General features: G+C 47.6%; 1 protein-coding gene across 1 annotated transcript; it reads right to left on the minus strand.

Annotated features, from left to right (window-relative positions):
- Nucleotides 1–13,606, minus strand: LOC311324509 (tetraspanin-15). The gene is made up of 8 exons (XM_084456978.1): nucleotides 13,280–13,606; nucleotides 7,646–7,831; nucleotides 7,250–7,324; nucleotides 6,965–7,060; nucleotides 5,615–5,731; nucleotides 4,574–4,624; nucleotides 3,610–3,726; nucleotides 1–1,113 (listed from the first exon to the last, which is right to left on the minus strand). Exons 1-8 carry the CDS (start codon nucleotides 13,364–13,366, stop codon nucleotides 778–780), a joined length of 1,065 nt encoding a protein of 354 aa, XP_084313104.1. The 5' UTR covers nucleotides 13,367–13,606; the 3' UTR covers nucleotides 1–777.
- Between the last annotated feature and the right edge of the window lie 482 nt (nucleotides 13,607–14,088).

Raw genomic sequence — 14,088 nt, forward strand, 5'->3', positions numbered from 1 at the left:
AGTAGTGTTTACAAGGCCGGAGCTAAAGTGAAGCTCAAACAGTGCAATAAATCAGATATGAAAAATGATTGCAGCTCTTGGTATGGATTATATCCCTTTGGATAGATTTGTATCATTTGCAATATTTTTTGCTTCAATACAATACAATAAAAACTTATAAAAAAAATGGAAAAGACTGAAAATCCGATGACACGTCAACAACCGTAAACAGATTTTTGTTTGTTATATCATTAAAATACAAAACATGCATCCCCTGGTAACAGTTGGTTTACAACGTATTGTGAACAGAATCAAGGGAAGATAATAAAGAAACACCCATCACAACCATTACACGCAATACATCATCAGCTACAACAATTCCTCTGACTAAAACGATCATCTCAAGCTAAGAATTTCATACGTCTTGTTACATCGTCTTTTGACTACTGGGCCATTTTCACAACAGCTTGAGGTAGGCCTATGCTTTAATACAACACACAACTCAAAACAATATCTAGAACAACATATAATACTATAACAATGATGAAACCCTGCAATTTTAAAAATGAACTTAAATCTAACCTAGTGATTTCAAGCCTTAGTTGCATCAAGTTCTTCTCAGTAATATTGATGAGAGGAAATGCATTTCCAAAGTGCCATACTACCAGTGATCCCTTCCATTAACATAATTCTTTTTTCCCAATGATTGATCGGTTTGACCATCAAATAGTGCAACAAGACTAATCTTCCCTTCAACAAATCATGATCTAAAACACAAAGTAAAACCTTAATATAAATTTAATGATCCCTTTTCTTCTTCGGCCTGATGTCAACCTCATCCAATCCTGTTGGTCGAGAACCCCGCAGGTCTGGAATGGAGCGTGTGATGGGCCGCTGCAATTGGATGGGCTTAAAGTCCGATGGGTCAGGGGCCCAGGTGTCTGGTTCGGACGCAGGAATGGGGAGGTAACCTCCGTCCCTAGGCAGACACAGGCACCAGCCAGCACCAGACAGGTCCAGCTCGTTGTATTCGAACCCGGCCCTTTTCAGGAACTTGAAGTCCACCATATCCATGGACTCGCTCATCTCCACCAGTAAGTTCCAGAAGACACAGCTTAGGATGATTCCCATCAGCTGCAAGGAGACCCGGGCACACAGGTCAGAACACACAGACACAGGTCACCAGGTAGAGCACAGGGTGGAAGTGACTATAAATAGCAGTCAGCCTGTGTCTATAACACAGGGAAATTCAATTCCAACAATAAAAAACACCTCTTTTCCCAGTTTAAGAAAGTTTTTATTAGTATGTTTTTTATGCCGAACAGGACTGTAGCACTGTCTGTCACTGGACCGCAGCTCATCCACAGAGACTGAGCTAATCATCTTATGGTGATGCTGCTACAGGGTCCGTGGGAGCTGTAATTACAGACCTCCGGGGGAGGGGGGCGGAGAACAGTCATCTGTCAACTGAAGACTGGGGGGGGGGGGGGGCAACTAACAGAAGAACTGAGGGAGATATAGAGGAGAGACAAAGGAGATACTGTATAGAGGAGAGACAGAGGGGATATAGAGGAGAGACAGAGGGGATATAGAGGAGAGACAGAGGAGATATAGAGGAAAGACAGAGGAGAGACAGGGGAGATATAGAGGAGAGACAGAGGAAGACAGGGGAGATATAGAGGAGAGACAGGGGAGATATAGAGGAGAAAGAGATATAGAGGAGAGACAGAGGACAGACTAAAGAGATATAAAGACACAGGGGAGACAGAAGAGAGACGGAGAAGATATTGAGGAGAGATAGAGGAGAGATAGAGGAGAGATAGAGGAGAGATAGAGGAGAGATAGAGGAGATATAGAGAAAAAAAGGAGACAGATGAGATATAGCGGAGAGACAGAAGAGACAGAGGAGAGACAGAGGGGATATAGAGGAGAGGCCGAGCAGGATAAAATCCCTTTTTCCCATAGGATTTCCAAGTGACTTAACGCCTAAAGCCCTCAAACGGTTTTCAATTAACAGAACAATTCAAGCGTGAACTCAACATCATAATGCCCCGTATTGATGCACATTTCAGTAACACTCTAGAGCATTTCCAATAAACAATTTAGCGAATGGAATACAAATATTACCTATTGGGCATGTGGAGAGACAATGGAGAGACAGGAGAGACAGAGGAGACACAGCGGAGAGACAGAGGAGAGACAGCGGAGAGACGGAGGAGACAGAGGAGAGACAGAGGAGAGACAGCGGAGAGACAGCGGAGAGACAGTGGAGAGACAGGAGACAGCGGAGAGACAGAGGAGAGACAGAGGAGAGACCGAGGAGAGACAGTGGAGAGACCGAGGAGACACAGCGGAGAGACAGAGGAGAGACAGCGGAGAGACGGAGGAGACAGCGGAGAGACAGAGGAGAGACAGAGGAGAGACAGCGGAGAGACAGCGGAGAGACAGGAGAGACAGTGGAGAGGCAGAGGAGAGACAGCGGAGAGACAGTGGAGAGACAGTGGAGAGACAGGAGACAGCAGAGAGACAGAGGAGAGACAGTGGAGACAGTGGAGAGACAGTGGAGAGACAGGAGAGACAGTGGAGAGGAAGAGGAGAGACAGCGGAGAGACAGTGGAGAGACAGTGGAGAGACAGCGGAGAGACAGAGGAGAGACAGAGGAGAGACAGAGGAGAGAGAGAGAGAGGAGAGACAGAGGAGAGACAGTGGAGAGACAGAGGAAAGACAGTGGAGAGAGAGAGAGGAGAGACAGAGGAGAGACAGTGGAGAGACAGTGGAGAGACAGAGGAGAGACAGTGGAGAGACAGAGGAGAGAGAGAGAGGAGAGACAGAGGAGAGATAGAGAGGAGAGACAGCGGAGAGACAGCGGAGAGACAGCGGAGAGACAGCGGAGAGAGAGAGAGGAGAGACAGAGGAGAGATAGAGGAGAGACAGAGGAGAGAATGTGGGCACATGGTCTGGGGGAAATGATGAGCTATGGGAGACGAATCAGAACGGTGTCAGTAACTCCGACGCAAAATGAGTACAGTGGGTAAGGTGTGTAAGGTGGGTAAGGTGTGTAAGGTGTGTGGCAATTTATTTTGCACCTCCCGCGCCGCTGTAAAAGAGGTTGGATTAATTTATAAAAAATATGTGTGGGTGTGGTGGGGGTTCGGTTTCATGAAGGCCAATCAGAACAACCATTTTCTATCCATTTTGTGTGTCAACGCTATAGCAAATTGCCAATTTCCTGACACGGATGACAGTTTTGCACCGCTGTGCCTAGAGTGCTTCTCAAAAGAGGAGAGGGATTTGCTTGTGCGGGAGGTGCAGAGTTGCCAGGGGCTGTAGTGCAAATGGAAAGAATAACACCCTTTCATATAAGAACAAGCGCAGATCGCAGTTTGAAGCCCACGGCGCAGCTAATCATACTTTGAGCCAGGTTAATTCAGCTAATCATACTCTGAGCCAGGTTAATTTAGCTAATCATACTCTGATTCAAATCAATATATTACAGGTTTTAGTGCATTATTCAACACCCATTCAAAGTTGGTTCATGGTATACTGTACTGTAGAAGACTCATCAGTTGTGGTCAGCCTTACGAGTGCTGTGTGTGTGTGTATGTGTGTGTGTGTGCGCTTCTAACAGACCTGTGGTAGTCCAATAGCACAGCAGAGTCCAACGGTCGCTCCGATATTGTCCCCCATCCACAGGTTGACTGCGTGAATGCAGCCACGCACGTGGATCAGCTCGTGAAGAGTCTCCCGCTGACAGGACGAGAGAGAGAGCGGGTGAGATTGAACCCAATCTAAAAAAGACGTGTTCAGAAGTAACTGTTTAGTAATTCCACAGAGCCGCCGCCCCCCTCGACCAATCGTGAAGAACGGAGAGACGGGAAGGACAGCTGCGTGAGAGAAAACAGCCTCTCACCTCAACCACCTGATGCCAGACTGCAGCTCTAAACGTCCGGGTAATTGCCATATGCTGAAGCCATCGTCACTATTCTAGTCTGCTGAATGACAAGCCTCTCCAGACATTCATGCGGAGAAACCAGGTAGAGCGCTGGGAGATGGACTTTTCTCGTCTTGTCTTGAATGACCACTACTTCCCCATGTCACCTAAGGGACTTAATGAGGAGTTTGACATTAAGCCCTTTTTGTGAACTGGTGTTTAGTGCGTTCACTCTCCAAACAGTGTAGCCTACATTGATGTAGGCCTATTTATTGCACTTTGATAAGTCTGTATTATCTAGTCTCTTTTTTGTATCTGTATCTAGATTTATGTATATAGGCTATTCATGTCATTATGATGTGTTTATATATTTGCAGCCTCTAACTGCACCTTTTAGCCTAATTGACTGGCACATGATGTCAGATGTGATGTCACAGGCTCTCAGCCTATATATACCTGCTACCTGTCATTTGAAGCTTTGAAGTTGCCTGATGAAGACCTAAGGGTCGAAACGTTGCGTAGATTTTCAATTAAGTGGACCGATGGAAATCAGTATGCGGATCTTTCCTCTCTTCTCACGTATGTACTCTCAGATCCAGCACCTGGCCTACTAAGCTTGGATGTGCGCACAGCTCTTTTGCCTTTTCACCACTTCCCCCTTACCTGTTTGTTGAGAGTCTGGTAGCCGCAAAGAGTGTTGACAACCTCTCCCACCTGAGAAAAGAAAGAAGTGTTTTATGTACCGATGGAATGTGTACCCACACAGACACACACATGCAAGTGCGCACACGCACGTGTGCACACACACAGGCACACACACACACACACACAGAAACCGTGCCCGTCACTCGTCACCTGAACCGTGACCCTGAGTGTTGCAGTGATAGCACCTGGACAGGTGGGAGCAGATAACAGCCATCCTCCCTCGCCTCCCTTCCCATGACTGCTCATATCACTGGAAGCCATGTTTCCCCAGACCTCATTATGAGCATTAGCTCGGGGCCCTTCCTCTTCAGAGATCATCCAGCTCCCTCGGCCACGGAAGGCTGGCGAGCGCTGGAGTAGCCTGAGGCGGCAACAAGGGACCCCTCCATTTCATTTGGTCAGAGACTTATAGGAAGTGGAGAAGCCCCTAATCCCCACACCAATAACCTCTCGGGTTACAAGGCCAACGGTCGGAGGGTTGGACGGAACGATGACCTCGCTCCGATACGATCAATACGCATCCGGGAGAAGGAAATGAAAAGCTTGGCTTTCCTAAGTACGCTAGGTAAACAATGTCCTACTCCGATAAGCCACGCTGTGCTTTTTCGATCATTTCATGGCGAGAGGCCAAACAGACCACACGGATACCGTGTTCATGAATGAGTGAGGTTCACTTACTTACATGCCAGTCTCAGTTGTCAGTAAAGACCATCTCCATGCGCTTCCCATCCGGGACATTACTAGCCACTGAAGGAACTAAACCGCTAACTCTGAGATGTGGAATGCTACTCAGACACAGGCAGAGATGGAGAGATCTCCTAATCAGAGTTTATTAAATCAATTTACCAAACTCATTATTCATTTTGGCCCCTCTCTCTTTCTCTCTGCTCTGCACCTCGCAGCAGAAACACAGCTAGAAACACTGTCAGTCGGGGGATGCCCTGCTTTGTGTGTGTGTGTGTGTGTGTGTGTGTGTGCGTGCGCACGTGTCCCCCTTACCTTGCGACGAACACAGCAGGTGTAGGGGACGCCACAAGCCAGCGCACCAGTGCCATTACAGAAGTGGTACTGGTTGACACCCCAGTCCTTGTACTCATCTCCACCACAACAGGAGAACTGGAGAGGAAGACAAAATAGAGAGACTGAATCCGCAACGGCATGACAGACTGAGTCTGGTTCAACAGGCACATCAATCTTGAGCCAACAATAAGGCTTTTAATGAGCGGCGAGAGAAAACCCGAGAGTAAATCGCTGCCTCGTCCACGACCAGGTGAGAGCCTGTTTCCCCTTGGACTTGAGCCCTGAGGACACTCTCCAGTTTGCCTCTCTTATCCTCTCCACACAGGGCCGGCCTCACTGACTGACTTAAATCGCTCTTACATTTCCTACTGAAAACAGCCATCGATGTGGAGATTAGCAGAAAGGGACGGGCGCCCAGGTAAGACCGGGGGCGTTTCTCACACTCTGTTAATGACTACACTTACACTTAACGCCACTGCAGGAAATCAGATCAATACCCATTTCTTGCCTTTTTCCTTTGTTTTCTTTCCAGCACATAAACGGTGTGGAATTCTGCTGCTGATAAAGACCATCGTGTGTCAAAAGAAAAACGAATTTCAGACATGCGAACAAGAGCAAATGTGAGTTATTGCTGTGAGACGCCTCGCTGCTGTTACACTTATTGACTAAGGTGGCTGAGATGAAATACTTTTTAAAAAGCGTTTTAATATCAATACTAGGTATGATTGCTTTGCACCGTGCCCGAGGACGACTACCCCCCGGCCCTTCACTCCCCTGCGGCTCGGCTTTCACAGTGGTAATGTTGTTCGGTACACTTGTGTCATCTTGGGACATTGTTGACATGTTGTTGCTCCAGCATTGAAAAGTGCAGCCAATCGCCAAGGCCGACAGGCCACTTCCGTGTTTTGGTACAGGTAAGTTTCACAGATGATACGAACCCGTACCCAGGTACACATGAACCGTACTCCAGACCACCTTTTCAAGCGGACCCGGGTCCAGTACACAGTGCTCAGACTAATCAAACAAACTGGACTTTGGGGTCAATTGTAGTCAGATCCGGGCCCAGGCTTCATGATGTGAGAGCCTCTTAGATTTGTTTTATGGACTTGAAAGGCTGGGCTGTGGGAATGGCAGCACGTTGAACTAATACGGGACAAATGGTCAGGTGCTAGAGTATGTGAGCGTGATGGAGAGTGTGATTACCTGTAGATGTGAGGGCTTGACTAATGGAAGGCATTAGCCTACTCTGCGTGCAGCCTCTCTCACTCACTCCCTCTCTCACACACACACACTTTCCTGCCTGTTGCACTTTTCAAAAAGACCCATTACCTTCTGCTGCACATAATCCAAGATGTTCTTGAAGTCCAGGTCGTCATAATAGTGTTTAATTCCCTCTCGTATGCTGTTCTGAAACAAGGCAGATGTCTAGAGGGGGATAGAGTGAGACACACACACACACACACAGTAGAGAGAGGGGGTTAATGATGAGCATTGAAAGCCCTCCTCCATCACAGAGACAGTGCTGGAGGCTGAGCTGGGAGGGGTGGGGGGGGGGGGACACATGGTGGAACGTGTGGCAGAACTATGCTTGAATACAGATGACATAGAACTCACCTTCTTCTCAAAGATGAGCGCTATGATGAGAGCCACTAACTGTAGTAACAGCAGCACACACAGGACACAGAGGAACTGGAGGGAGAGAGAGAAAATAAACCTTGAGCACGACACACGCCGCAACCATCAGAGGAAGCCAAACATCAGACACAGGCCGCAAACATCAGAGGAAGCCAAACATCAGTAAGACCTGAACCACTTTATCTGTGTGGGCCAGATGAAAGGCTGAGCATTTTTTGTGTGAATAGACTGTACAGGAGGACAGCTTGCTGGGTCCAGATATTATAGACAACCTCAGGCATTCTGGCTTCATCACACACACAAGTCCACACACACACGCGCGAACACACACACACACACACACACACACACACACACACACACACACTCACTCACCATGTGTAGCAGTGTCTTGTTATCCCTGAGGGAGCCCACCATGCCCACCACCGACACGGTGAACATCACCAGTCCCAGCAGGATGAGCACCACGGCGGGAGCCAGGAAAACTCCCTCCAGGGTGCGGTTCTTCTGCCTCTCCACCTCCGCATACACCCCCACACACAGCACGCACAGGCCCAGGAGCTGAAGGACATATCACACCAATGTGATACCATACACACCAAAGTCACGGTCCCTGCGATCCTCAGACACCGGTCAGCTCTCCATCCCCCGAACCAGACTGCGGACCTTTGGGGACAGAGCTTTCAGCGTGGCAGCTCCCACCCTCTGGAACTCCCTCCCTGTAGAACTCCGCAACGCCCGAACTCTGGACAGCTTCAAGAAACTTCTTAAAACTCACCTCTTTAACATGGCCTTTGACCTCTAGCTTCCGTTTCTAAATGTTGTGTGTCTCTGTCTATCATGTTTGTCTCTTGTCTGTTCTGCCCCTATGTAAAGCGACCTTGGGTTTTATGAAAGGCGCTATATAAATGAAAGTTATTATTATTATTATTAATGATAAATAAAATCACAGCGAGCAATCTGATGTCGGTGAATAGGTACGCAAGATTAGGTACGCAAGATTAGAAGACAGGAAATTTGCAGAAGGTTATGGGAAGAGTAAAGCCTCTGATGCTGCTGTCTGGTTTACATCATCCGGCTCATCAGTGGCAAACCAAGTACAGCTACAGTAAAAGCTACAGGAAAAGACCAGCTGTAGAAATCACATTATCTCATTCAGAAAAGGAACAATGACGCAAATGATAACATCCCCCAAAGAATTACTCCTTCATGGAAGCCTGCACAAATCCACTGTGGCATTCACGCCATATGGATTCCCGCAAAACTGTCTGAATTACATTAGCTAAATAGAACAGACGATGACGAAAGTAGCATTAATTAACTAAGAGCTCCTGAGTTGCTGGCTTTCTGCCACAGGAACTCTAGTGGGGTGGTTAGCTCTCAAGACATTAAATCACAAGCCAGGGAAGCAGTTGAGAAGAAGAAAGGACAGAAGGAAAGAGGAAGAGATGGAGTCCTGAGGAAATAAAAGCACAGACTGACCATTCCTTTTGGGTCATGTTTAACAGCATTAACCTGACAAAGAGAGAGTGTCTGACAGAGAGCGAGAGAGAGAGAAAAAGAGAGTTCCCCCTTCTGACACACAAGTGGAGGCACGCATACTGTAGCTGGGTGCTTGGCTGACATCTCAGAGTGGATGTCGACACACCACCTCAAGCTTAACCTGGACCAGACTGAGCTGCTGTTCCTTCCGACGAAGGGCTGCCCCCGCCGGGACCTGGCCGTCACCATTGAAGACACAGTGGTGACGCCAAATCGGGCTGTGAGGAATCTGGGCAGCCAACTGTCGTTCTTCGCACGTATCACATCCGTTACACGCTCTTGCAGATTCCTGCTCTACAACATCAGGAGGATTTGCCCTTTTCTCACTGACGAAACAGCACAGGTGCTCATCCAGGCCCTGGTCATCTCCCGCCTGGACTACAGACTACTGCAACTCCCTCCTTGCTGGGGTCAGAGCATCAGCCATTAAACCCCTGGAACTTGTCCAGAAAGCTGCTGCTCGCCTGGTGTTCAACCACCCCAGGTTCTCCCACACAACTTCCCTTCTCTGTTCTCTACACCGGCTCGATCGAGCTCGTTCCAGTTTAAAACTCTGGTACTAGCCTACAGGGCAATGAAAAGAATGGCTCCTGCTGTCCACAGACTCGAGTGACCAACTCAGTGAAGGGGGGCTTTGCTCCCTGCTGCTAAACTGCATAAGTTGACTACAGAAAGTAGCAATACTTCTGACAGAGTATTTCTGACGCAGAGTAACAATACCCCTTCATTAAAACAGTGAGAGTAGCAATACTCCTTTATTATACACAGGCCCGGCGGGAGGCAATTGACCGCCCTAGGCAAAATAACAGTGCGCCCCCACCCAACGTTGCTGTCCGCACACAAGGACACGATGCCATAAGCTGATAGAAGGCAGCTATTATTATTACTATTATTAGGGATATCACTCAAATGCTAAATAGCAATGCAAGACAGCTGTTTGAAAATGAGATAATACATTTATTTCATAGCTTAACCAGTAAGGCAAGTGTTTAAGTCACCATAATAATATTGTCTATCTTTCTTCTCATGCGCAGCGCAGCTGGCTCTTTCTCTCTCACTCTTTCACGCACAATGATCAAAACGTCACTGTACCCGAAACGACACTGCAAGCCATAATGGGAAGGGGGGGAAAGAACAAAAGAAAGACTCAGGGCCTAAAGTAGGCTACAGACACGAAAGCAAGCAAGAAAAGTAGTGTGTTCTTCCAGCTCACACCTCTGCTCCATTTCGCCTACATCCTCCCCGCCATCCCCGGCAACAACAGGTGTAGAATCGCCGCCGGCGCGCGCTGAGCCACTCTGACTCGTGAAAAACAACATTAATTTTGGATAGGATTCCAAGGCCTGTGTCTTTTCAAGTGCACGGCGTCTGAATTGTGCTCCACTAGGTTTTGACTGTTTGGGTGTTGTTTTTCTCGAACAGTTTCTCTCTTTTTTCTGTTTAATTATTTCTCTGCAATTTTTGGTTGTTTTTTATTGTTTTCTTCATTAACCTGTGACCTGTGGGGCGGCGGCCAATACTCCAGGGCGCCCCTAGTGGCTCGGCGCCCTAGGCAATTGCCTTGTATGCCAAGCGCATGCGCCGCCCCTGATTATACAGAGAGTAGCAATACTTTTCTGTATTGCTAGTAGGTAGATAGCAATATCCCTCCCTTGATCCCTCACTTTTTCGCACGGCACCTGAACAAGCTAGCTAGCGAATTAGCAGACTGCTAGCACTGCTAGCATCTAGCCTGACTGGGGGGGGGGGAGATCCGCTCGTGTGGAGAAGCCAAAACGCTGCCGTCACAGGTTACACGCCTGTCGGAGGTACCCAACCGTCCGCTCCATCTCCACTGGAGCTTGACATGCAAGACATGTGCAAGTGAGCGGCTAACGGGCTGAATATCCCATGGCCCGTCACCTGAGCCGAGGCTGCCAAGTCCCGCTTTGACTGCAAGAGACTGCAGACAGCGAAGAAGACAGGGAAACAAATGATGCTGTTCTTCCCGGAGCTGCTCGACGAGATCGCCACGTCGTGGAAAGATCGGCCGTTCAGCGAGAAACACCCCGTGGTTGGGGGTTCTCAGATGGATTGTGAGGGGATGGACTCCCTCGGCCTCCGCCACATTCCGCCGATTGAACCTGTGGTAGCGAGCCATCTGCACCCGAAGGCTTCCATGTCTTCGTCTGCTGCGTCCCTGCCTTCCCAGTCAGACCGCTTCCAATCAAGCCTTACTGATAAGTGCTACAAGGCGGCAGCTCTGTCAGCGAGGGCTCTCAATGCCTCTGCTCTCATGTCAGCCTACCAGGCTGAGCTTGAGGAGGATAAGACTAACGCCCTGTGAGAAAGAATCTGCGTTACAACAGATCACATCCTTCGTCTCCACAAGATGGCAATTCAAGCCACGGGTAGATCCATGGGCCTCATGGTTCTTCAGGAGAGGGCGCGCTGGCTCGGACTCACCAACCTGTCGGCCAAGGAGAAGGAGATCCCTGACACTCCTATTGTCCCCCCCAGGGTCTTTTTGGTGCAGCAGTCACCTCCATGCAGAAGAGATGTGAGGAGAAAAAGAGATGAGGCGCTGAAATGGTGCCTCCCGAGAAAGACGCAGCCCGCAGCACCCATGGCGCCGTGGCAGTCGTATTCTCAGACTGTGCCTCTCCCGGCCCCTGCCTTCAGGATCCCTAAAGTGTCCGAAACGCAGGCAGCTCTGCAGGCCTCCAGAGGTGCTAAGAACCCGTGGGCTAGGAAGCAAGCCCCCCGATCTCCAGCTCCTCCTCCGGCAGCCGCGTCCGTGAGGAAGAAGAAGCTTGCGGCCTGATAGCTTCTCTGCTGGGGGAGAGCATGTCCAGTCTGCTCCGTCCATGGACCGCTCTGCCCCCTCCCAGCTCCGTTGTAGAGCAAACGGACAAGGAGCCCCACACGTTTGCTCGTTTTTATATGTCACGGCACCAACTCAAGCACATTCAGTCCTCAATTTGGGTTCCTCTTAGGACTTGGCTTCTATTGTGTGAGGGTCCATTGGGGACAGTTGTCGTTTTGCAGGCCTTTCGGGCAATCCGGGAGTCAGTATTTTCCCATAGTGAACGAAACGAATGCTATGTAAGAGAACTTTGGGTTATTTACATAGCCCTGGTACTTTGAGTAGCATGAGTGAATGTCTCACCAGACCACCCTCCTTGCTATGGGCGTCATCTGTGCCAGCCAATGAGGGCTGGCGCAATGTTACTGAGCTTCTGATGAGGTCACACAGAAAGCATTCCCATAGTGAGACCCTCTCTCATGCTACTCAAAGATCCGGGATTATGTAAATAACTTAACGTTTGCTATTCTTGCACTTTGCCTTCAGTCACTTGTTTTAGAAAGGAGATACATTTGTGAGTTCTGGTGTCAGCTAAATGACTAATGTAATGTAATGGTGCAAGATGAATATTAAAATGGCATGTCATGTGAGGTGGGAGTCAGACAGTGACAGTGAGAGAAAGCAAATACTGTGTGAGCAGGGGTGAAAATTAACTTTTTGGATCACGGTGAGTCACCTGCCAAGGGCACTGTAGATGAAAGAATCTACCGGCCAAGTATATTTTTTTTTCAGATAGCCTTCCGAAATCTAGTCGCCATCCGAAATCTAGTCGCCAATTGGAAGTTTTACCTGCATTTGGCCGGTGGCAGGTGTTCATTTTCAGCCCTGTGTGTGAGGGAGCTAGGGGTTAGGTTACGAGCATAAGAAGAAAAATAAACATAATTTCTGATTCTCCTAAAATATATTCACTTTTTTTTATATTTTTTTTATTAATAATAATTATTATAAATAAATATAATTATAATAATATAAATTAATAATTATTATAAATAAATCCTGTTCTACATTAACAGACACAGGACTTTCCTATGCTCATCTACTACGGCTACAAAGTCAATAGAATATAGATCTAGCACAAGACCTGGAGGACTGTGCGCTCAATCTCTCTCAAAGTAAGGCTGTTACTTAAACTCACTCATGAAAACGCGCAAAATTTGGGCCACAAGAGTAGACTTAGACTTGAAGAGTAGTTTGGTTTACAGCTATTAAGAACAATACCCCAAGAGCTGTCTCAAATTTAACAGGGAGGCACAATGCCACGATGAACCTCTTCCATGTGTCGGCCAAAATATATCCCTCGTATAGCCAAGCCACCCCTTTAACTGAATCCCACGCCCTGCACCACACACTGGAGCGCTTTGTGTGCTCTCAGTACATAAATGATAGCGAATAGGGCAGCTGGCCTCTTTTGAGTGTAGAACGAAGGTGTAGCAAGCTTCGCCGATATAATATGGTGCAAAACACAAACGGACAAAAACACTTGTTTACGTTATTTATAGCTATACAGCTTGCTAGCATAAATGAGCTAACGTCAGCTAGCATATTTGCTCCCCCTCGTGCCACTTCAGTCCGTTACCATGAATATCATGATTAGCTAGCTAAGTTAGCACTAACGTACTTACCGAGAACAGCATTGAGTAGATATTTAAGGTGATTTTGATGAAGTAATAGAAGTGATTGCTGTTTCTCCATTCTGAGTAAGAAGGCATCCTGACAGGCTATTCGTTTAGAAAGCTAGCTAATGCTAGCTACCTAAGAATGTAACTCAAGTTAGCTGCTAGCAAGAACAAGCTAACCAAAGCGCTTTCATACTCAATTCAATCAATCAATGATTTGCCAGCTCATCACATATTGATTGTTCACCAGTATGCTAGTTAAGATTAAATCTAGACAATTAATCTGATAACAAAAATCATCCTCTCTCACAACTTCCGAGCCGCTTTCCATGCATGCTCTGTTTTGACAACATTCTTAAAGGTACAGTCCACCTAAAGGAAGCAGTCAGGTTAAACACAAACCACATCATTTAGCTAGAAGCCAAAATCATGAATAAAAAAATCTATTAAATTAAAAATCTGCATAGTCATATGTTTCAGGAAGAGAACATTCCAAATAGATCTTGAAACCCCTTCAGCCAGGTTCTGCAACTGCCTAAAACAAAGGATGCACCCCTTAACCTCTTAAAGGAAATGGCAAAGGCCTCCTGATTCTTTAGCCATCACACCGACTAGACAGGGAAGACAGTTTGACCTCGATTGCATAAATGATGATTTATGATTGGCAGATTAGCGGGGGGGGGGGCTCGAGCGAGTGAGCTCGAGCTCCACTTTTTTAGAGGCACAGATATCAAATTGTCTGTGGATACACCATTGGTCTATGGCTGGCTCTGTAGGTTTAAAAAAAAGAAGAGAGGAATTGTCTAATCGTGTTT

The sequence above is a fragment of the Borostomias antarcticus genome (genome assembly GCF_949987555.1).
Source record: "Borostomias antarcticus genome assembly, chromosome: 23".
Lineage (NCBI taxonomy): Eukaryota > Metazoa > Chordata > Actinopteri > Stomiiformes > Stomiidae > Borostomias > Borostomias antarcticus.

Excerpts from the sequence above, each read along its gene's own strand:
- LOC311324509 (XM_084456978.1), bottom strand. The coding sequence starts at position 13,366 with ATGCCTTCTTACTCAGAATGGAGAAACAGCAATCACTTCTATTACTTC. Across the intron at positions 4,625-5,614 it reads CCTGCTGTGTTCGTCGCAAG|GTGGGAGAGGTTGTCAACAC; the intron begins GTAAGGGGGACA and ends TTCTTTTCTCAG. Across the intron at positions 3,727-4,573 it reads ACCAGACTCTCAACAAACAG|CGGGAGACTCTTCACGAGCT; the intron begins GTAAGGGGGAAG and ends TCGTCCTGTCAG.